Here is a 23395-nt window from a genome sequence, read left to right on the forward strand (position 1 = left end):
CCAATCTCCCTCCACTGGGGTGTATGTCCCTGCTGGCTGTATGATGGGGTGTATGGCCTGATATATACGGTATATGTGGTCCTGCTGTCCCTCCAGTGTGATCTCTATGGCCTTACTGACCACCAATCTCCCTCCACTGGGGTGTATGTCCCTGCTGGCTGTATGATGGGGTGTATGGCCTGATATATACGGTATATGTGGTCCTGCTGTCCCTCCAGTGTGATCTCTATGGCCTTACTGACCACCAATCTCCCTCCACTGGGGTGTATGTCCCTGCTGGCTGTATGATGGGATGTATGGCCTGATATATGTGGTATATGTGGCCCTGCTGGCTGTATGATGGGATGTATGGCCTGATATATGCGGTATATGTGGCCCTGCTGGCTGTATGATGGGATGTATGGCCTGATATATGCGGTATATGTGGCCCTGCTGGCTGTATGATGGGATGTATGGCCTGATATATGCGGTATATGTGGCCCTGCTGGCTGTATGATGGGATGTATGGCCTGATATATGCGGTATATGTGGCCCTGCTGGCTGTATGATGGGATGTATGGCCTGATATATGCGGTATATGTGGCCCTGCTGGCTGTATGATGCGATGTATGGCCTGATATATGGTCCATACTCCCTGCTGTCCCTCCAGTGTGATCTCTATGGCCTTACTGACCCTGCTGTCCCTCCAGTGGGGTGTATGGCCTTACTGACCACCAATTTCCCTCCACTGGGGAGTATGGCCTAATATATGCGGTATATGTGGCCCTGCTGGCTGTCTGATGGGATGTATGGCCTGATATATGTGGTATATGTGGCCCTGCTGGCTGTATGATGGGATGTATGGCCTGATATATGTGGTATATGTGGCCCTGCTGGCTGTATGATGCGATGTATGGCCTGATATATGGTCCATACTCCCTGCTGTCCCTCCAGTGTGATCTCTATGGCCTTACTGACCCTGCTGTCCCTCCAGTGGGGTGTATGGCCTTACTGACCACTAATTTCCCTCCACTGGGGAGTATGGCCTAATATATGCGATATATGTGGCCCTGCTGGCTGTATGATGCGATGTATGGCCTGATACATGGTCCATACGCCCTGCTGTCCCTCCAGTGTGATCTCTATGGCCTTACTGACCCTGCTGTCCCTCCAGTGGGGTGTATGGCCTTACTGACCACCAATTTCCCTCCACTGGGGAGTATGGCCTAATATATGCGGTATATGTGGCCCCGCTGGCTGTATGATGCGATGTATGGCCTGATATATGCGGTATGTGTGGCCCTGCTGTCCCTCCAGTGTGATCTCTATGGCCTTACTGACCACCACTCTCCCTCCACTGGAGTGTATGTCCCTGCTGGCTGTATGATGGGATGTATGGCCTGATATATGCGGTATATGTGGCCCTGCTGGCTGTCTGATGGGATGTGTGGCCTGATATATGGTCCATACTCACTGCTGTCCCTCCAGTGTGATCTCTATGGCCTTACTGACCCTGCTGTCCCTCCAGTGGGGTGTATGGCCTTACTGACCACCAATCTCCCTCCACTGGGGTGTATGTCCCTGCTGGCTGTCTGATGGGATGTATGGCCTGCTATATGCGGTATATGTGGCCCTGCTGGCTGTCTGATGGGATGTATGGCCTGATATATGCGGTATATGTGGCCCTGCTGGCTGTCTGATGGGATGTGTGGCCTGATATATGCGGTATATGTGGCCCTGCTGTCCCTCCAGTGTGATCTCTATGGCCTTACTGACCACCAATCTCCCTCCACTGGGGTGTATGTCCCTGCTGGCTGTCTGATGGGGTGTATGGCCTGATATATGGTCCATACTCCCTGCTGTCCCTCCAGTGTGAACTCTATGGCCTTACTGACCCTGCTGTCCCTCCAGTGTGGTGTATGGCCTTACTGACCCTGCTGTCCCTCCAGTGTGGTGTATGGCCTTACTGACCACCAATCTCCCTCCACTGGGGAGTATGGCCTAATATATGCGGTATATGTGGCCCTGCTGGCTGTATGATGCGATGTATGGCCTGATATATGCGGTATATGTGGTCCTGCTGTCCCTCCAGTGTGATCTCTATGGCCTTACTGACCACCAATCTCCCTCCACTGGAGTGTATGTCCCTGCTGGCTGTATGATGGGATGTATGGCCTGATATATGCGGTATATGTGGCCCTGCTGGCTGTATGATGGGATGTATGGCCTGATATATGCGGTATATGTGGCCCTGCTGGCTGTATGATGGGATGTATGGCCTGATATATGTGGTATATGTGGCCCTGCTGGCTGTATGATGGGGTGTATGGCCTGATATATACGGTATATGTGGTCCTGCTGTCCCTCCAGTGTGATCTCTATGGCCTTACTGACCACCAATCTCCCTCCACTGGGGTGTATGTCCCTGCTGGCTGTCTGATGGGATGTGTGGCCTGATATATGCGGTATATGTGGCCCTGCTGGCTGTATGATGGGATGTATGGCCTGATATATGTGGTATATGTGGCCCTGCTGGCTGTATGATGGGGTGTATGGCCTGATATATGCGGTATATGTGGCCTGATATATGTGGTATATGTGGCCCTGCTGGCTGTCTGATGGGATGTATGGCCTGATATATGTGGCTCTGATGGGATGTATGGCCTGATATATGCGGTATGTGTGGTCCTGCTGTCCCTCCAGTGTGATCTCTATGGCCTTACTGACCACCAATATCCCTCCACTGGGGTGTATGGCCTTCTGTATGCAGTGTTCTCCCCAGGCTCTTTTAGGCGGGTGCTCCACCCGGCTAGTTTTGGTGAGCACCCGGCTGTAATTGGCTCACCTCCTCCTATGCTGTAAGCAGAGTTGCTCCCAGAAGCACCGGCCCTGCATTCTCTTGTCTTGCCCCACCCGGCTACCTTTTCATGCCACCCGGCTGGAAAAAATTTCTGGGGAGAACACTGTGTATGCAATATATGTAGCCCTGCTGTCCCTTCAGTGTGATCTCTATGGCCTTACTGACCCTGCCGTCCCTTCAGTGGGGTGTATGGCCTTACTGACCACCAATCTCCCTCCACTGGGGTTTATGGCCTTCTATATGCGATATATGTGGCCCATCTCCCTGCTGTCCCTCCACTGGGGTGTATGGCCTTCTATATGCGATATATGTAGCCCTGCTGTCCCTCCAGTGGGGTGTATGTCCTTCTATATGCGATATGTGGTCCTGCTGTCCCTCCAGTGTGATCTATATGGCCTTACTGACTCTGCTGTCCCTCCAATGGGGTGTATGGCCTTACTGACCACCAATCTCCCTCCACTGGGGTTTATGGCCTTCTATATGCGATATATGTAGCCCTGCTGTCCCTCCAGTGGGGTGTATGTCCTTCTATATGCGATATGTGGTCCTGCTGTCCCTCCAGTGTGATCTATATGGCCTTACTGACTCTGCTGTCCCTCCAATGGGGTGTATGGCCTTACTGACCACCAATCTCCCTCCACTGGAGTTTATGGCCTTCTATATGCGATATATGTAGCCCATCTCCCTGCTGTCCCTCCAGTTTGATGTATGGCCTTAAGCCCCATCTACACGATACGATTCTTTGTACGATTCGATTACGAATCTATTTACGGTCCGATTAAATCCGACATGTCTGATCAGGATTTGATTCAATTAACCACTTAACGACCACGGTCAGCCGATCGGCAGACCTAGGTGTTAAGTGGTTTCCCATGGAAACGGCCGCTCGTTCGAGCAACCTTTCCATGTCAGTTCACGGAAGGGGGCCTTCATGAACAGTCTGCGTGCCGCGAAATGTAAACACGCGGGGAAGAAATCCCCGCTGTTTACATTGTATGGCGATGCAGCAGCGCTGTAAAGCAGATCTGCGATCCCCAGCCTCTGATTGGCCGGGGATCGCCGGCATCTGATAGGCTGAAGCCTATCCTAGGCGGCGCAGGACGGCTATCCGTCCTGCGCCGCCCATAGCGAGGGGGAGGGAAGGGCAGAGAGGGTGGAAATCGCTGCAGAGGGGGGCTTTGAGGAGCCCCCCGCAGCACGCAGATAGCTGGCGACGATCAGACACCCCCCCCCCCCCCCCCACAGCAGGACATCCCCCTAGTGGGGAAAAAAGGGGGGACGTCTGATCGCCCTGCAGCAATCCTGATCTGTGCTGCGGGCTGGAAAGCCCACGCAGCACAGATCAGCCAAAACGAGCCTGGTTCTTAAGTGGTTACATTCGATTTGCCATTGTTTTGCAATGGTAAATTAAATCGAATCCCGATCGGAAATGTTGGATTTAATCGGATCGTAAAAAGAATCGTACAAAGAATTGTATCGTGTAGATAGGGCTTAACTGTCCTAGGTGTCCCTCCAGTGGGATATATGGCATGGTTTACTTTTCCTGTAACTTTGTAGATCTTACAGGAGTTCTGTGTGTGTGTTGGGGGGGGGGGGGGGGGGGATAAAATCAGACACTTACCTGCGGCTTCTATCAGCCCCCTGTAGCAGTAATGTCCCACGCCGTCCTCCGATCCACCGTTCTCCACCGCTGGCCCGTCAAGCGCGGCATGCCATCCGACTGTGGCTGCGTGCCTGTGGCCACGCACCTGCTCGCTACCGCCCACGTCATTGGAAGCTTACTGTGTAGGCGCAGTACAAGAAAACGTTCTACTGCGCAGTAAGTTTCCAATGACGAGAGCGGGAGCGCGCATTATTCGTCTTCTCATACAAATAATTGCCCGGTGCCAGCGGCAGAGACTGGCAGATTGGAGGAGGACGGCGTGGAACATTACTGCTACAGGGGGCTGATAGACTCCTCAGGTAAGTGTCTGCTTTTATCCTCCGCACCCCCACAGAACCCCTTTAAGTAAAATAGTGATAATTTTATTGTGTAGGTTGAAGACTGGTGTAGTGCTCTATTGGTGGATGGGGGGGCTCCTGCCATGAAGACTTGCTGCCTTATCAAAAACACCTTTTGCATTTGGAGGTCATACTGTTTGGGGCTGATAAGAAAACTGGAGAACCTGAAGTACCCAGTTAGCGGACCTGAACTCTGAACTTAATCTCTGCTCTTAAAGATACGCAACAGCATAATAACCTCTGCCAAAAAACATTGCTTTGTTACAGCTTATACAAATCCTGCAATACATTTTCAGTGTCTACTTCCTGCTTTCGTGGAAGCAGACATAGAATTAACATCACGTGTTTTCAAATTAGCAGCGCTGCCATGGCAGATGAGATTCCTGAACTGACACAGCTGAGAGATCAAATTACAATGGTGATTAGTGACAGATGAGGGGGATTAGAGAGGCAAAACTCCAAATCCATACAGGGGACATTTCTCTGTGTTTTCCTTCTGTCCTGTGTAAGCACTGCGCTCCGTGAGGAAGTACGTCACTCTGCTCACACGCAGCACCGCTCTCCATCAGGAAGTACGTCACTCGCAGCACCGCACTCCATCAGGAAGTACATCACTCCGCACACACGCAGCACCGCGCTCCATCAGGAAGTACATCACTCCGCACACACGCAGCACCGCGCTCCATCAGGAAGTACATCACTCCGCACACACGCAGCACCGCGCTCCATCAGGAAGTACATCACTCCGCACACACGCAGCACCGCGCTCCATCAGGAAGTACATCACTCCGCACACACGCAGCACCGCGCTCCATCAGGAAGTACATCACTCCGCACACACGCAGCACCGCGCTCCATCAGGAAGTACATCACTCCGCACACACGCAGCACCGCGCTCCATCAGGAAGTACATCACTCCGCACACACGCAGCACCGCTCTCCATCAGGAAGTACGTCACTCTGCTCACACGCAGCACCGCGCTCCATCAGGAAGTACATCACTCCGCACACACGTAGCACTACGCTCCATCAGGAAGTACATCACTCCGCACACACGTAGCACCGTGCTCCATCAGGAAGTACGTCACTCTGCTCACACGCAGCACCGCTCTCCATCAGGAAGTACGTCACTCGCAGCACTGCGATCCATCAGGAAGTACGTCACTCCATGCACATGCAGCACTGCGCTCCATCAGGAAGTACATCACTCCGCACACACGCAGCACTGCGATCCATCAGGAAGTACATCACTCCGCACACACGCAGCACCGCGCTCCATCAGGAAGTACATCACTCCGTACACGCAGCACCGCTCTCCATCAGGAAGTATGTCACTCCGCACACACGCAGCACCGCGCTCCATCAGGAAGTACATCACTCTGCACACACGCAGCACCGCTCTCCATCAGGAAGTACATCACTCCGCACACACGCAGCACTACGCTCCATCAGGAAGTACATCACTCCGCACACACGCAGCACCGCGCTCCATCAGGAAGTACATTACTCAGCACACACGCAGCACTGCGCTCCATCAGGAAGTACATTACTCAGCACACACGCAGCACCGCTCTCCATCAGGAAGTACATCACTCTGCACACACGCAGCACCGCGCTCCATCAGGAAGTACCGTACATCACTCCGCACACACGCAGCACCGCGCTCCATCTGGAAGTACATCACTCCGCACACACGCAGCACCGCGCTCCATCAGGAAGTACGTCACTCCGCACACACGTAGCACCGTGCTCCATCAGGAAGTATGTCACTCTGCACACACGCAGCACCGCTCTCCATCAGTAAGTATGTCACTCTGCACACACGCAGCACCGCTCTCCATCAGGAAGTACGTCACTCTGCACACACGCAGCACTACGCTCCATCAGGAAGTACGTCACTCCGCACACACGCAGCACTACGCTCCATCAGGAAGTACATCACTCCGCACACATGCAGCACCGCGCTCCATCAGGAAGTACATTACTCAGCACACACGCAGCACCGCCCTCCATCAGGAAGTACATTACTCAGCACACACGCAGCACCGCTCTCCATCAGGAAGTACATCACTCTGCACACACGCAGCACCGCGCTCCATCAGGAAGTACATCACTCCGCACACACGTAGCACCGCTCTCCATCAGGAAGTACATCACTCCGCACACACGCAGCACCGCGCTCCATCAGGAAGTACGTCACTCCGCGCACACACGCAGCACCGCGCTCCATCAGGAAGTACATTACTCCGCACACACGCAGCACCGCGCTCCTTTAGGAAGTACGTCACTCTGCACACACGCAGCACCGCGCTCCATCAGGAAGTACATCACTCTGCACACACGCAGCACCGCTCTCCATCAGGAAGTACATCACTCTGCACACACGCAGCACCGCGCTCCATCAGGAAGTACATCACTCCGCACACACGCAGCACCGCGCTCCATCAGGAAGTACATCACTCCGCACACATGCAGCACCGCGCTCCATCAGGAAGTACATCACTCCGCACACACGCAGCACTACGCTCCATCAGGAAGTACATCACTCCGCACACACGCAGCACTACGCTCCATCAAGAAGTACATCACTCCGCACACACGTAGCACCGTGCTCCATCAGGAAGTATGTCACTCTGCACACACGCAGCACCGCCCTCCATCAGGAAGTATGTCACTCTGCACACACGCAGCACCACTCTCCATCAGGAAGTACGTCACTCCGCACACACGCAGCACCGCTCTCCATCAGGAAGTACGTCACTCCGCACACACGCAGCACCGCTCTCCATCAGGAAGTACGTCACTCCGCACACACGCAGCACCGCGCTCCATCAGGAAGTACATTACTCCGCACACACGTAGCACCGTGCTCCATCAGGAAGTACATCACTCCGCACACACGCAGCACCGCGCTCCATCAGGAAGTACATCACTCCGCACACACGCAGCACCGCTCTCCATCAGGAAGTACGTCACTCCGCACACACGCAGCACCGCGCTCCATCTGGAAGTACGTCACTCCGCACACACGCAGCACCGCGCTCCATCAGGAAGTACATCACTCCGCACACACGCAGCACCGCGCTCCATCAGGAAGTACATCACTCCGCACACACGTAGCACCGCGCTCCATCAGGAAGTATGTCACTCTGCACACACGCAGCACCGATCTCCATCCGGAAGTACGTCACTCCGCACACACGCAGCACCGCGCTCCATCAGGAAGTATGTCACTCTGCACACACGCAGCACCACTCTCCATCAGGAAGTACGTCACTCCGCACACACGTAGCACCGTGCTCCATCAGGAAGTACATCACTCCGCACACACGCAGCACCGCTCTCCATCAGGAAGTATGTGCTCCACCCGGCTAGATTTGGTGACCACCCGGCTGTCATCGGCTCACCACCTCCTATGTTGTAAGCCGAGTTGCCCTGCATTTTCATTTCGCCCCACCCGGCTGCTTTTTCATGCCACCCGGCTACTATTTCATGCCACCCAGCTGGAAAAAGATTCTGGGGAGAACACTGGTGTGGTACCTGATATGGCTTTCTGCCTGAACTCTGTGATATATTCCATGCTATGGATTGTTCCCTCTCTGTGATGAGTTTTCATGTCTCTTCTCTGACATAATCTGGAGACATCTCACCTCTGAGGAGAGCGGATCGGTCTGCTGTGTGCAGTGTGGTCACTTCTGGATTATATAAAACATAATGGGATTTCTATGTTTGTTTTTTCTTTAGTTTCCCGCTGGATTCATTCTCCTGGTTGCTGGTATTGAGCTGCCGCCACCATGTTTTTATATAATCTGACGCTGCAGAGAGCGACTGGCATCAGCTTTGCCATCCATGGCAACTTTTCAGGTAAAACTTTCATTTAAACACACCTGTATAAAAGTTATTTGTGAAGTATACCAGAGCTGAAGTATATAGGAGAATCGGGGGAGCTGGCCTGTATGGCGACCCGTCCTGAAGTATATAGGAGAATCGGGGGGAGCTGGCCTGTATGGTGACCCGTCCTGAAGTATATAGGAGAATCGGGGGGAGCTGGCCTGTATGGCGACCCGTCCTGAAGTATATAGGAGAATCGGGGGGAGCTGGCCTGTATGGCGACCCGTCCTGAAGTATATAGGAGAATCGGGGGGGGAGCTGGCCTGTATGGCGACCCGTCCTGAAGTATATAGGAGAATCGGGGGGAGCTGGCCTGTATGGCGACCCGTCCTGAAGTATATAGGAGAATCGGGGGGAGCTGGCCTGTATGGCGACCCGTCCTGAAGTATATAGGAGAATCGGGGGGAGCTGGCCTGTATGGCGACCCGTCCTGAAGTATATAGGAGAATCGGGGGGAGCTGGCCTGTATGGCGACCCGTCCTGAAGTATATAGGAGAATCGGGGGGGAGCTGGCCTGTATGGCGACCCGTCCTGAAGTATATAGGAGAATCGGGGGGAGCTGGCCTGTATAGCGACCCGTCCTGAAGTATATAGGAGAATCGGGGGGAGCTGGCCTGTATGGCGACCCGTCCTGAAGTATATAGGAGAATCGGGGGGAGCTGGCCTGTATGGCGACCCGTCCTGAAGTATATAGGAGAATCGGGGGGAGCTGGCCTGTATGGCGACCCGTCCTGAAGTATATAGGAGAATCGGGGGGGAGCTGGCCTGTATGGCGACCCGTCCTGAAGTATATAGGAGAATCGGGGGGAGCTGGCCTGTATGGCGACCCGTCCTGAAGTATATAGGAGAATCGGGGGGGAGCTGGCCTGTATGGCGACCCGTCCTGAAGTATATAGGAGAATCGGGGGGGAGCTGGCCTGTATGGCGACCCGTCCTGAAGTATATAGGAGAATCGGGGGGGGAGCTGGCCTGTATGGCGACCCGTCCTGAAGTATATAGGAGAATCGGGGGGAGCTGGCCTGTATGGCGACCCGTCCTGAAGTATATAGGAGAATCGGGGGGAGCTGGCCTGTATGGCGACCCGTCCTGAAGTATATAGGAGAATCGGGGGGAGCTGGCCTGTATGGTGACCCGTCCTGAAGTATATAGGAGAATCGGGGGGAGCTGGCCTGTATGGCGACCCGTCCTGAAGTATATAGGAGAATCGGGGGGAGCTGGCCTGTATGGCGACCCGTCCTGAAGTATATAGGAGAATCGGGGGGAGCTGGCCTGTATGGCGACCCGTCCTGAAGTATATAGGAGAATCGGGGGGAGCTGGCCTGTATGGTGACCCGTCCTGAAGTATATAGGAGAATCGGGGGGAGCTGGCCTGTATGGCGACCCGTCCTGAAGTATATAGGAGAATCGGGGGGGAGCTGGCCTGTATGGCGACCCGTCCTGAAGTATATAGGAGAATCGGGGGGAGCTGGCCTGTATGGCGACCCGTCCTGAAGTATATAGGAGAATCGGGGGGAGCTGGCCTGTATGGCGACCCGTCCTGAAGTATATAGGAGAATCGGGGGGAGCTGGCCTGTATGGTGACCCGTCCTGAAGTATATAGGAGAATCGGGGGGAGCTGGCCTGTATGGCGACCCGTCCTGAAGTATATAGGAGAATCGGGGGGAGCTGGCCTGTATGGCGACCCGTCCTGAAGTATATAGGAGAATCGGGGGGAGCTGGCCTGTATGGCGACCCGTCCTGAAGTATATAGGAGAATCGGGGGGAGCTGGCCTGTATGGCGACCCGTCCTGAAGTATATAGGAGAATCGGGGGGAGCTGGCCTGTATGGCGACCCGTCCTGAAGTATATAGGAGAATCGGGGGGAGCTGGCCTGTATGGTGACCCGTCCTGAAGTATATAGGAGAATCGGGGGAGCTGGCCTGTATGGCGACCCGTCCTGAAGTATATAGGAGAATCGGGGGGGAGCTGGCCTGTATGGCGACCCGTCCTGAAGTATATAGGAGAATCGGGGGGAGCTGGCCTGTATGGCGACCCGTCCTGAAGTATATAGGAGAATCGGGGGGAGCTGGCCTGTATGGTGACCCGTCCTGAAGTATATAGGAGAATCGGGGGAGCTGGCCTGTATGGCGACCCGTCCTGAAGTATATAGGAGAATCGGGGGGGAGCTGGCCTGTATGGCGACCCGTCCTGAAGTATATAGGAGAATCGGGGGGAAGCTGGCCTGTATAGCGACCCGTCCTGAAGTATATAGGAGAATCGGGGGGAGCTGGCCTGTATGGTGACCCGTCCTGAAGTATATAGGAGAATCGGGGGGAGCTGGCCTGTATGGCGACCCGTCCTGAAGTATATAGGAGAATCGGGGGGAGCTGGCCTGTATGGCGACCCGTCCTGAAGTATATAGGAGAATCGGGGGGAGCTGGCCTGTATGGCGACCCGTCCTGAAGTATATAGGAGAATCGGGGGGAGCTGGCCTGTATGGCGACCCGTCCTGAAGTATATAGGAGAATCGGGGGGAGCTGGCCTGTATGGTGACCCGTCCTGAAGTATATAGGAGAATCGGGGGGAGCTGGCCTGTATGGCGACCCGTCCTGAAGTATATAGGAGAATCGGGGGGAGCTGGCCTGTATGGCGACCCGTCCTGAAGTATATAGGAGAATCGGGGGGAGCTGGCCTGTATGGCGACCCGTCCTGAAGTATATAGGAGAATCGGGGGGAGCTGGCCTGTATGGTGACCCGTCCTGAAGTATATAGGAGAATCGGGGGGAGCTGGCCTGTATGGCGACCCGTCCTGAAGTATATAGGAGAATCGGGGGGGAGCTGGCCTGTATGGCGACCCGTCCTGAAGTATATAGGAGAATCGGGGGGAGCTGGCCTGTATGGCGACCCGTCCTGAAGTATATAGGAGAATCGGGGGGAGCTGGCCTGTATGGCGACCCGTCCTGAAGTATATAGGAGAATCGGGGGGAGCTGGCCTGTATGGTGACCCGTCCTGAAGTATATAGGAGAATCGGGGGGAGCTGGCCTGTATGGCGACCCGTCCTGAAGTATATAGGAGAATCGGGGGGAGCTGGCCTGTATGGCGACCCGTCCTGAAGTATATAGGAGAATCGGGGGGAGCTGGCCTGTATGGCGACCCGTCCTGAAGTATATAGGAGAATCGGGGGGAGCTGGCCTGTATGGCGACCCGTCCTGAAGTATATAGGAGAATCGGGGGGAGCTGGCCTGTATGGCGACCCGTCCTGAAGTATATAGGAGAATCGGGGGGAGCTGGCCTGTATGGTGACCCGTCCTGAAGTATATAGGAGAATCGGGGGGGAGCTGGCCTGTATGGCGACCCGTCCTGAAGTATATAGGAGAATCGGGGGGAGCTGGCCTGTATGGTGACCCGTCCTGAAGTATATAGGAGAATCGGGGGGAGCTGGCCTGTATGGCGACCCGTCCTGAAGTATATAGGAGAATCGGGGGGAGCTGGCCTGTATGGCGACCCGTCCTGAAGTATATAGGAGAATCGGGGGGAGCTGGCCTGTATGGCGACCCGTCCTGAAGTATATAGGAGAATCGGGGGAGCTGGCCTGTATGGCGACCCGTCCTGAAGTATATAGGAGAATCGGGGGGGAGCTGGCCTGTATGGCGACCCGTCCTGAAGTATATAGGAGAATCGGGGGGAGCTGGCCTGTATGGCGACCCGTCCTGAAGTATATAGGAGAATCGGGGGGAAGCTGGCCTGTATAGCGACCCGTCCTGAAGTATATAGGAGAATCGGGGGGAGCTGGCCTGTATGGCGACCCGTCCTGAAGTATATAGGAGAATCGGGGGAGCTGGCCTGTATGGCGACCCGTCCTGAAGTATATAGGAGAATCGGGGGGAGCTGGCCTGTATAGCGACCCGTCCTGAAGTATATAGGAGAATCGGGGGGAGCTGGCCTGTATGGCGACCCGTCCTGAAGTATATAGGAGAATCGGGGGGGGAGCTGGCCTGTATGGCGACCCGTCCTGAAGTATATAGGAGAATCGGGGGGAGCTGGCCTGTATGGCGACCCGTCCTGAAGTATATAGGAGAATCGGGGGGAGCTGGCCTGTATGGCGACCCGTCCTGAAGTATATAGGAGAATCGGGGGGGAGCTGGCCTGTATGGCGACCCGTCCTGAAGTATATAGGAGAATCGGGGGGGGAGCTGGCCTGTATGGCGACCCGTCCTGAAGTATATAGGAGAATCGGGGGAGCTGGCCTGTATGGCGACCCGTCCTGAAGTATATAGGAGAATCGGGGGGAGCTGGCCTGTATGGCGACCCTGAAGTATATAGGAGAATCGGGGGGAGCTGGCCTGTATGGCGACCCGTCCTGAAGTATATAGGAGAATCGGGGGGAGCTGGCCTGTATAGCGACCCGTCCTGAAGTATATAGGAGAATCGGGGGGAGCTGGCCTGTATGGCGACCCGTCCTGAAGTATATAGGAGAATCGGGGGGAGCTGGCCTGTATGGCGACCCGTCCTGAAGTATATAGGAGAATCGGGGGGAGCTGGCCTGTATAGCGACCCGTCCTGAAGTATATAGGAGAATCGGGGGGAGCTGGCCTGTATGGCGACCCGTCCTGAAGTATATAGGAGAATCGGGGGGAGCTGGCCTGTATAGCGACCCGTCCTGAAGTATATAGGAGAATCGGGGGGAGCTGGCCTGTATGGCGACCCGTCCTGAAGTATATAGGAGAATCGGGGGGAGCTGGCCTGTATGGCGACCCATCCTGAAGTATATAGGAGAATCGGGGGGAGCTGGCCTGTATGGCGACCCGTCCTGAAGTATATAGGAGAATCGGGGGGAGCTGGCCTGTATGGCGACCCTGAAGTATATAGGAGAATCGGGGGGGAGCTGGCCTGTATGGCGACCCGTCCTGAAGTATATAGGAGAATCGGGGGGAGCTGGCCTGTATGGCGACCCGTCCTGAAGTATATAGGAGAATCGGGGGGAGCTGGCCTGTATGGCGACCCGTCCTGAAGTATATAGGAGAATCGGGGGGAGCTGGCCTGTATAGCGACCCGTCCTGAAGTATATAGGAGAATCGGGGGGAGCTGGCCTGTATGGCGACCCGTCCTGAAGTATATAGGAGAATCGGGGGGGAGCTGGCCTGTATGGCGACCCGTCCTGAAGTATATAGGAGAATCGGGGGGAGCTGGCCTGTATGGCGACCCGTCCTGAAGTATATAGGAGAATCGGGGGGAGCTGGCCTGTATGGCGACCCGTCCTGAAGTATATAGGAGAATCGGGGGGAGCTGGCCTGTATGGTGACCCGTCCTGAAGTATATAGGAGAATCGGGGGGAGCTGGCCTGTATGGCGACCCGTCCTGAAGTATATAGGAGAATCGGGGGGAGCTGGCCTGTATGGCGACCCGTCCTGAAGTATATAGGAGAATCGGGGGGAGCTGGCCTGTATGGCGACCCGTCCTGAAGTATATAGGAGAATCGGGGGGAGCTGGCCTGTATGGCGACCCGTCCTGAAGTATATAGGAGAATCGGGGGGAGCTGGCCTGTATAGCGACCCGTCCTGAAGTATATAGGAGAATCGGGGGGAGCTGGCCTGTATGGTGACCCGTCCTGAAGTATATAGGAGAATCGGGGGAGCTGGCCTGTATGGCGACCCGTCCTGAAGTATATAGGAGAATCGGGGGGAGCTGGCCTGTATGGCGACCCGTCCTGAAGTATATAGGAGAATCGGGGGGAGCTGGCCTGTATGGCGACCCGTCCTGAAGTATATAGGAGAATCGGGGGGAGCTGGCCTGTATGGTGACCCGTCCTGAAGTATATAGGAGAATCGGGGGGAGCTGGCCTGTATAGCGACCCGTCCTGAAGTATATAGGAGAATCGGGGGAGCTGGCCTGTATGGCGACCCGTCCTGAAGTATATAGGAGAATCGGGGGGAGCTGGCCTGTATGGTGACCCGTCCTGAAGTATATAGGAGAATCGGGGGGAGCTGGCCTGTATAGCGACCCGTCCTGAAGTATATAGGAGAATCGGGGGAGCTGGCCTGTATGGCGACCCGTCCTGAAGTATATAGGAGAATCGGGGGGAGCTGGCCTGTATGGCGACCCGTCCTGAAGTATATAGGAGAATCGGGGGAGCTGGCCTGTATGGTGACCCGTCCTGAAGTATATAGGAGAATCGGGGGGAGCTGGCCTGTATAGCGACCCGTCCTGAAGTATATAGGAGAATCGGGGGAGCTGGCCTGTATGGCGACCCGTCCTGAAGTATATAGGAGAATCGGGGGAGCTGGCCTGTATGGCGACCCGTCCTGAAGTATATAGGAGAATCGGGGGGGAGCTGGCCTGTATGGCGACCCGTCCTGAAGTATATAGGAGAATCGGGGGGAGCTGGCCTGTATGGCGACCCGTCCTGATGCCCAACTCACCTCCCCGCTCTCCTTTGTGCCCTTCCGATGCTGCTAATTGCCCCCTGGCACTCTCTTCCAGGTCGGGAATCACTGCGGCTGTGCTGGCCCTGCTTCATGCATCCCACAGCGTGCAACTGCGGCCGGGAGTGCTGTGTGCGTGCATGTGACATATTCGTGACATCACACGCAGAGTGCTCCCGGCTACGGTTGCTTGCTGTAATACGATTGGCAACATCGGAGGGGCAGAGAAGAGAATGATGGGAGCGTTGGACATTAGGATGGCTCACCATACATGCCAGCTCCCACCATTTCTCCTATATTCCTCAGCTCTGGTATCCTTTAAAAGTGTATCTGTTAGATATAATACTAAAAACTGTTGCGGTTTTCATTGGAAAACTATGTAATCTCACTTTTTGTATTGTAATGTGTATTGTCTTATAACATGTAATCGCAATTTTTTGTATGCGTTTTTGTCTTCTCATTTTGTGTATGCAGACAAACAGGTAATGCACTCTTTGTCCCGGAAATGAATGTCTTTTAGTGTTCAAAGGGGTTTTATTAATAGTTTCTAGGGAGTGTCTGCAACACCTCAACCAAATAACTGTGTGTGCTAGGGCTCAAATCAAGAGCAATTATATGGTAGAGGAAGAAAGCCCTTAAAAAAAAGCACCTCCCACAGCAAAATTTGAAAAAGTATAACAAAAATCTTTATTCAACATTGGGTATATTAATAATCACAGTACTGATTATTATTATTTATTTATATAGCGCCAGCATCTTCCATAGCGCTGTACATAATACAAACAAATAATGGGGAACAAATATACATAAGAAATACAAGACACTGTACAGTCATGACATTGTATAGAATAAATACAGATACATACATAGTTACTGTGTAGTTGGTACATATACATATGTTAAAATAACAGCAGTATGAGAAACACTAGGAGGAGGTCCCGGCCCTTGCGGGCTTACAATCTAGAGGGTAGTGGGGAGGAAACACAAGGATTAGTGGGTGAGCCAGTGTGCCTTCAGTGCTGCCTAGAGCAAATTATAGGCTTGTCTGAACAGGTGGGTTTTCAGAGTACGTTTGAAGGTTTCCAGACTCGTGGCATGACGAACCGGTTGAGGGAGGGAGTTCCAAAGGAAAGGGACAGCCTATGAGAATTCTTGGATGCGAGAGTGAGAGGAGGTGACTAGGCTGGAGGACAAAAGGGTCTCCTGTGAGGAACGGAGGGTCCGGGCGGGGAGGTATCTGGAGATTAAAGAGGAAATGTATGGAGGCGACAGCTTGTGTAGAGCTTTGTATGCAAGTGTGAGAAGTTTAAACTGGATCCTTTGGGCAACTAGTAGCCAATGGAGGGATTGGCAGAGAGGGGCTGCCTCAGGATCTAGAAGAGAGGTGGATGAGACGGGCCGCAGAGTTTAGTAGGGATTGGAGAGGTGCCAGTCTGCTTTTCGGTAGACCACAGAGTAGGGTGTTGCAGTAGTCAAGACGGGAGATGATTAGGGCATGCACAAGCATTTTAGTTGCTTCTTGTGAAAGGAAGGGACGGATTCTGGAAATGTTTTTGAGATGGAAGTAGCAGGAGGTAGGTAAAGTGTTAATATGTGGTTTGACCTCCCTGGCGTTCTATTAAGATCGCCAGGGCGGCTGCGGGAGGGGTTTTTTTTAAATTAAAAAAAAAACTGTTTCATGCATGAAAGCCCACTAGAGGGCGCTCCGGAAGCGGCATTCTGATCGCCTCCGGCGACCAGAATACACAAGGAAGGCCGCAATGAGCAGCCTTCCTTGTTTTGCTTACCTCGTCGCCATAGCGACGAGCGGAGTGATGTCATGGACGTCAGCCGACGTCCTGACGTCAGCCGCCTCCGATCCAGCCCTTAGCACTGGCCGGAACTTTTGTTCCGGCTGCGCAGGGCTCGGGCGGCTGGGGGGACCCTCTTTCGCCGCTGCTCGCGGCGGATCGCCGCAGAGCGGCGGCGATCAGGCAGCACACACGGCTGGCAAAGTGCCGGCTGCGTGTGCTGCTCTTTATTTCACAAAAATCGGCCCAGCAGGGCCTGAGCAGCGACCTCCGGCGGTGATGGACGTATATAGTCGTCCATACCGCTAAGGAGGTTAAAGGAGAGCTCAGAGTCCAGAGTTACCCCCAGGCAACGAGCTTTGGGGGTTGATGCTATTGGGGTGTTATCTACATTGATTGTGACAATGGGAGGTGGAACAGAGAGCGAAGGTGGAAATATCACAATCTCCGTTTTGCTCATATTGAGTTTAAGGAAGCGGGATGACATAAATGTAGATACAGCAGATAGACATTCGGGGATTTTTGATAGTAGTGTGGAGAGGTCTGGGGCAGAACAATAAATTTGGGTGTCATCAGCATAGAGGTGATATTGAAACCCAAAAGAGCTTATTATCTGTCCCAGGCCATGGGTGTAAATGGAAAAGAGGAGGGGTCCAAGGACTGACCCTTGTGGTACTCCCTCAGACAGTGGGCGTGGAGAGGAGTTGGTATTGGCATAGGAGACCATGAAAGAACGTCCAGACAGGTAAGAGTTGAGCCATGAGTGTGCTAGGCCCTTGATTCCCAGTGTTGAGAGGGTCTGGAGAAGTAGGGTATGATCAACAGTGTCGAAGGCAGAGAACAGATCTAGGAGTATTAGTACCGAAAATCTGCCTTTGGCTTTAGCAGCTAGGAGGTCATTGGCAACCTTAGTGAGAACGGTTTCCGTAGAGTGTTGAGGGCGGAAGCCAGACTGGAAGGGGTCCAACTGGGAATTAGCAGAGAGAAAGTTAGACAACTCTGAGTAAATGTGGCGTTCCAGAAGTTTGGAGGCAAAGGGAAGGAGAGAGACTGGGCGGTAATTACTGATGATTCAATTAAGAATAAAACCATTTAAAAAACCAAGCAAATATTCCAACATGATCCCTGCTGCATATGAAACAATCACTGTAAATGCAATATATTGTATAATGACCCAATGCTGCTGTCAGATATAACACCCCACAGTAGGCTCAATATTGGGCCCAACAGGGGGAGAACCCGGGTTCAGTATACAACCTAGTGTGATGCAGGACCAATAACCACCTGTGCAATAATACAAAAACCCACACTAACAAATATCGCATATATAAGATTATGAAATAAAGTGCACAATTGCTATCCAAGTATATAGTAATACTAGTGATAAGATGCCTAGTAAAATATTAAGGCAAAGGAGCAGCCCATAGGAAAAAGCATAAAGTGGAGAAGTGCAAAAAGTAGGAGATACTTAGCCCAGAAATGGTGAAGTCAATCTCAGCAGCACAGCAGGGAACAAGGAATCCCCTCAGAGGACAAGATCCCACTAGTTCCGCAAGAGTCACCTCAGCACAGCAGGGAACAAGGAATCCCCTCAGAGGACAAGATCCCACTAGTTCCGCGAGAGTCACCTCAGCACAGCAGGGAACAAGGAATCCCCTCAGAGGACAAGATCCCACTAGTTCCGCGAGAGTCACCTCAGCACAGCAGGGAACAAGGAATCCCCTCAGAGGACAAGATCCCACTAGTTCCGCGAGAGTCACCTCAGCACAGCAGGGAACAAGGAATCCCCTCAGAGGACAAGATCCCACTAGTTCCGCGAGAGTCACCTCAGCACAGCAGGGAACAAGGAATCCCCTCAGAGGACAAGATCCCACTAGTTCCACGAGAGTCACCTCAGCACAGCAGGGAACAAGGAATCCCCTCAGAGGACAAGATCCCACTAGTTCCGCGAGAGTCACCTCAGCACAGCAGGGAACAAGGAATCCCCTCAGAGGACAAGATCCCACTAGTTCCGCGAGAGTCACCTCAGCACAGCAGGGAACAAGGAATCCCCTCCGAGGACAAGATCCCACTAGTTCCACGAGAGTCACCTCAGCACAGCAGGGAACAAGGAATCCCCTCAGAGGACAAGATCCCACTAGTTCCGCAAGAGTCACCTCAGCACAGCAGGGAACAAGGAATCCCCTCAGAGGACAAGATCCCACTAGTTCCGCGAGAGTCACCTCAGCACAGCAGGGAACAAGGAATCCCCTCAGAGGACAAGATCCCACTAGTTCCGCGAGAGTCACCTCAGCACAGCAGGGAACAAGGAATCCCCTCAGAGGACAAGATCCCACTAGTTCCACGAGAGTCACCTCAGCACAGCAGGGAACAAGGAATCCCCTCAGAGGACAAGATCCCACTAGTTCCGCGAGAGTCACCTCAGCACAGCAGGGAACAAGGAATCCCCTCAGAGGACAAGATCCCACTAGTTCCGCGAGAGTCACCTCAGCACAGCAGGGAACAAGGAATCCCCTCCGAGGACAAGATCCCACTAGTTCCACGAGAGTCACCTCAGCACAGCAGGGAACAAGGAATCCCCTCAGAGGACAAGATCCCACTAGTTCCGCGAGAGTCACCTCAGCACAGCAGGGAACAAGGAATCCCCTCAGAGGACAAGATCCCACTAGTTCCGCAAGAGTCACCTCAGCACAGCAGGGAACAAGGAATCCCCTCAGAGGACAAGATCCCACTAGTTCCGCGAGAGTCACCTCAGCACAGCAGGGAACAAGGAATCCCCTCAGAGGACAAGATCCCACTAGTTCCGCGAGAGTCACCTCAGCACAGCAGGGAACAAGGAATCCCCTCAGAGGACAAGATCCCACTAGTTCCGCGAGAGTCACCTCAGCACAGCAGGGAACAAGGAATCCCCTCAGAGGACAAGATCCCACTAGTTCCGCGAGAGTCACCTCAGCACAGCAGGGAACAAGGAATCCCCTCAGAGGACAAGATCCCACTAGTTCCGCGAGAGTCACCTCAGCACAGCAGGGAACAAGGAATCCCCTCAGAGGACAAGATCCCACTAGTTCCGCGAGAGTCACCTCAGCACAGCAGGGAACAAGGAATCCCCTCAGAGGACAAGATCCCACTAGTTCCGCGAGAGTCACCTCAGCACAGCAGGGAACAAGGAATCCCCTCAGAGGACAAGATCCCACTAGTTCCGCGAGAGTCACCTCAGCACAGCAGGGAACAAGGAATCCCCTCAGAGGACAAGATCCCACTAGTTCCGCGAGAGTCACCTCAGCACAGCAGGGAACAAGGAATCCCCTCAGAGGACAAGATCCCACTAGTTCCGCGAGAGTCACCTCAGCACAGCAGGGAACAAGGAATCCCCTCAGAGGACAAGATCCCACTACAGTGTTCTCCCCAGAAATTTTTCCCAGCCGGGTGGCATGAAAAAGTAGCCGGGTGGCGAAGGGGGGGGGGGGGGGGGGGGATGCAGGGCCAGTGCAACTATGCTTACAAAATAAAAGGAGGATGAGGAGGCAAGCCGATGTACCTGCTAAGTACACACAATGCAATTTTCTGACAGATTTACTGTCAGATCGACAATTTCCAACATGTCCGATCTGATTTCCAATTTTCTGTTCACTTCTATAGGAAATTGTGCAGAAATCAGATCAGACAGGTTGGGAATAATCGATCTGACAGTAAATCTGTCAGATAAGTGCATTGTGTGTACCTAGCATTAGCATTGTTTCAGATTAAGGAGCCCAGGTCCCTTTTTAAGCCGACCTGAACTTAGAACTTCCTCTATGCTCTAAAAGATGTGCAACAGCATAATTTAGCAAGCAACCTTTAAATAAAAGCATTTTTGTTACAGCTGATGCAAATCCTAAAATAAATCTGCAGTTTCTAGTTCCTGCTTTCTTGGAAGCAGACAGGGTTTACATCCAGTGCTTTCAAATGAGCATATCTGCCCCATCTGAAATGGCAGTCATGTGACACAGGAAGAGATCCAATTACTCAGGCTTATTTCTCTAAATACAGGGTGCATTTCTCTGTTTTTCTTCTGTCCTGTGCAAGAGTTCAGGTCCACTAACTTCCCACAGAGTGAAGGGGGAGGGGGAGCACATCACTACAGACAGATACAAGCTGGGGCCTGGGGAAGATGCAGACACAGCAGGAGAGGAGTGCACAGGACGCTGCCTTACAGCCTGTCACTGAACATGCTCTGCATGGCTGCGTCTCCTCTGCCCCCAAACTGAAAGTGAAAAAAACATGCAGAGCTCTGAAGGGGCATCACTTCTCCTGCTCCGTGTCTCCCCCCAGCTGGATTAGACCAGCAGCTGCTGTTTTCATTCTCTGGCATGTTTACCTGCAGTCTGGGGGAGGAAGGAGATAATTGATTAGCAGCTCTGCGGCTGTCCTGGACTGCTGGACCCACGTGGCTCTCATCTCACTCCTGCAGGCTGCTGATAATGCCCAGGGATGTGTGTGCGTGCTTGGCTGCCTCTCTCTTCTCATTGACAAGAGAGAGAGGCCGCCAATACATAGATCCTACTTCTCGTGGAGGGCAGACGCGGGAGGGAGAATGGAAGCAGGAGTCCCGCCCCTTACAACCCGCCCAGCCAATCCCTGTGTCGTCAGAAAGCCTGCCCAGCCAATCCCTGCCTCACCAGAAAGCTCGGGGTGACAGGCAGAGGAGCGCTCCTGCAGTGTACAGCCTCAGCTTTCGCTATTGAGCATGCGAGAGCTGGCGCTGATTGAAAGAAGGTAATGGAGCGCTCCTATGTGCAGTTTAAAAAGGTCCATTGCTGAAGCTAGGCAAGCACATGACAACAGGCGGGCGGGGTTTCAAATCAGCCGGGCGGCCCGCCCACCTAATTAGCCCTGGGGAGAACACTGCACTAGTTCCGCAAGAGTCACCTCAGCACAGCAGGGAACAAGGAATCCCCTCAGAGGACAAGATCCCACTAGTTCCGCGAGAGTCACCTCAGCACAGCAGGGAACAAGGAATCCCCTCAGAGGACAAGATCCCACTAGTTCCGCGAGAGTCACCTCAGCACAGCAGGGAACAAGGAATCCCCTCCTGTTCCCCTTGGCATCCTCTCTCCTTGATAAAGCGAGGTGACTCTTGCGGAACTAGTGGGATCTTGTCCTCTGAGGGGATTCCTTGTTCCCTGCTGTGCTGAGGTGACTCTCGCGGAACTAGTGGGATCTTGTCCTCTGAGGGGATTCCTTGTTCCCTGCTGTGCTGAGGTGACTCTCGCGGAACTAGTGGGATCTTGTCCTCTGAGGGGATTCCTTGTTCCCTGCTGTGCTGAGGTGACTCTCGCGGAACTAGTGGGATCTTGTCCTCTGAGGGGATTCCTTGTTCCCTGCTGTGCTGAGGTGACTCTCGCGGAACTAGTGGGATCTTGTCCTCTGAGGGGATTCCTTGTTCCCTGCTGTGCTGAGGTGACTCTCGCGGAACTAGTGGGATCTTGTCCTCTGAGGGGATTCCTTGTTCCCTGCTGTGCTGAGGTGACTCTCGCGGAACTAGTGGGATCTTGTCCTCTGAGGGGATTCCTTGTTCCCTGCTGTGCTGAGGTGACTCTCGCGGAACTAGTGGGATCTTGTCCTCTGAGGGGATTCCTTGTTCCCTGCTGTGCTGAGGTGACTCTCGCGGAACTAGTGGGATCTTGTCCTCTGAGGGGATTCCTTGTTCCCTGCTGTGCTGAGGTGACTCTCGCGGAACTAGTGGGATCTTGTCCTCTGAGGGGATTCCTTGTTCCCTGCTGTGCTGAGGTGACTCTCGCGGAACTAGTGGGATCTTGTCCTCTGAGGGGATTCCTTGTTCCCTGCTGTGCTGAGGTGACTCTCGCGGAACTAGTGGGATCTTGTCCTCTGAGGGGATTCCTTGTTCCCTGCTGTGCTGAGGTGACTCTCGCGGAACTAGTGGGATCTTGTCCTCTGAGGGGATTCCTTGTTCCCTGCTGTGCTGAGGTGACTCTCGCGGAACTAGTGGGATCTTGTCCTCTGAGGGGATTCCTTGTTCCCTGCTGTGCTGAGGTGACTCTCGCGGAACTAGTGGGATCTTGTCCTCTGAGGGGATTCCTTGTTCCCTGCTGTGCTGAGGTGACTCTCGCGGAACTAGTGGGATCTTGTCCTCTGAGGGGATTCCTTGTTCCCTGCTGTGCTGAGGTGACTCTCGCGGAACTAGTGGGATCTTGTCCTCTGAGGGGATTCCTTGTTCCCTGCTGTGCTGAGGTGACTCTCGCGGAACTAGTGGGATCTTGTCCTCTGAGGGGATTCCTTGTTCCCTGCTGTGCTGCTGAGATTGGCTTCACCATTTCTGGGCTAAGTATCTCCTACTTTTTGCACTCCTCCACTTTATGCTTTTTCCTATGGGCTGCTCCTTTGCCTTAATATTTTACTAGGCATCTTATCACTAGTATTACTATATACTTGGATGGCAATTGTGCACTTTATTTCATAATCTTATATATGC

At 53.6% G+C, this 23395-nt stretch overlaps 1 protein-coding gene across 1 annotated transcript in view; it reads left to right on the top strand.

Moving 5' to 3' along the window:
• The window catches only part of SF3B3 (splicing factor 3b subunit 3), a 122359-nt gene that overhangs the window by 911 nt on the left and 98053 nt on the right, over positions 1-23395 (top strand). The window contains exon 2 of the mRNA XM_068261446.1: positions 8585-8704. Within this exon, the coding sequence (XP_068117547.1) occupies positions 8635-8704 (70 nt within the window). The 5' untranslated portion in view covers positions 8585-8634. The remainder of the gene's footprint in view (positions 1-8584; positions 8705-23395) is intronic.

The sequence above is a fragment of the Hyperolius riggenbachi genome, chromosome 11, assembly GCF_040937935.1.
Source record: "Hyperolius riggenbachi isolate aHypRig1 chromosome 11, aHypRig1.pri, whole genome shotgun sequence".
Taxonomy (NCBI): Eukaryota; Metazoa; Chordata; class Amphibia; order Anura; family Hyperoliidae; genus Hyperolius; species Hyperolius riggenbachi.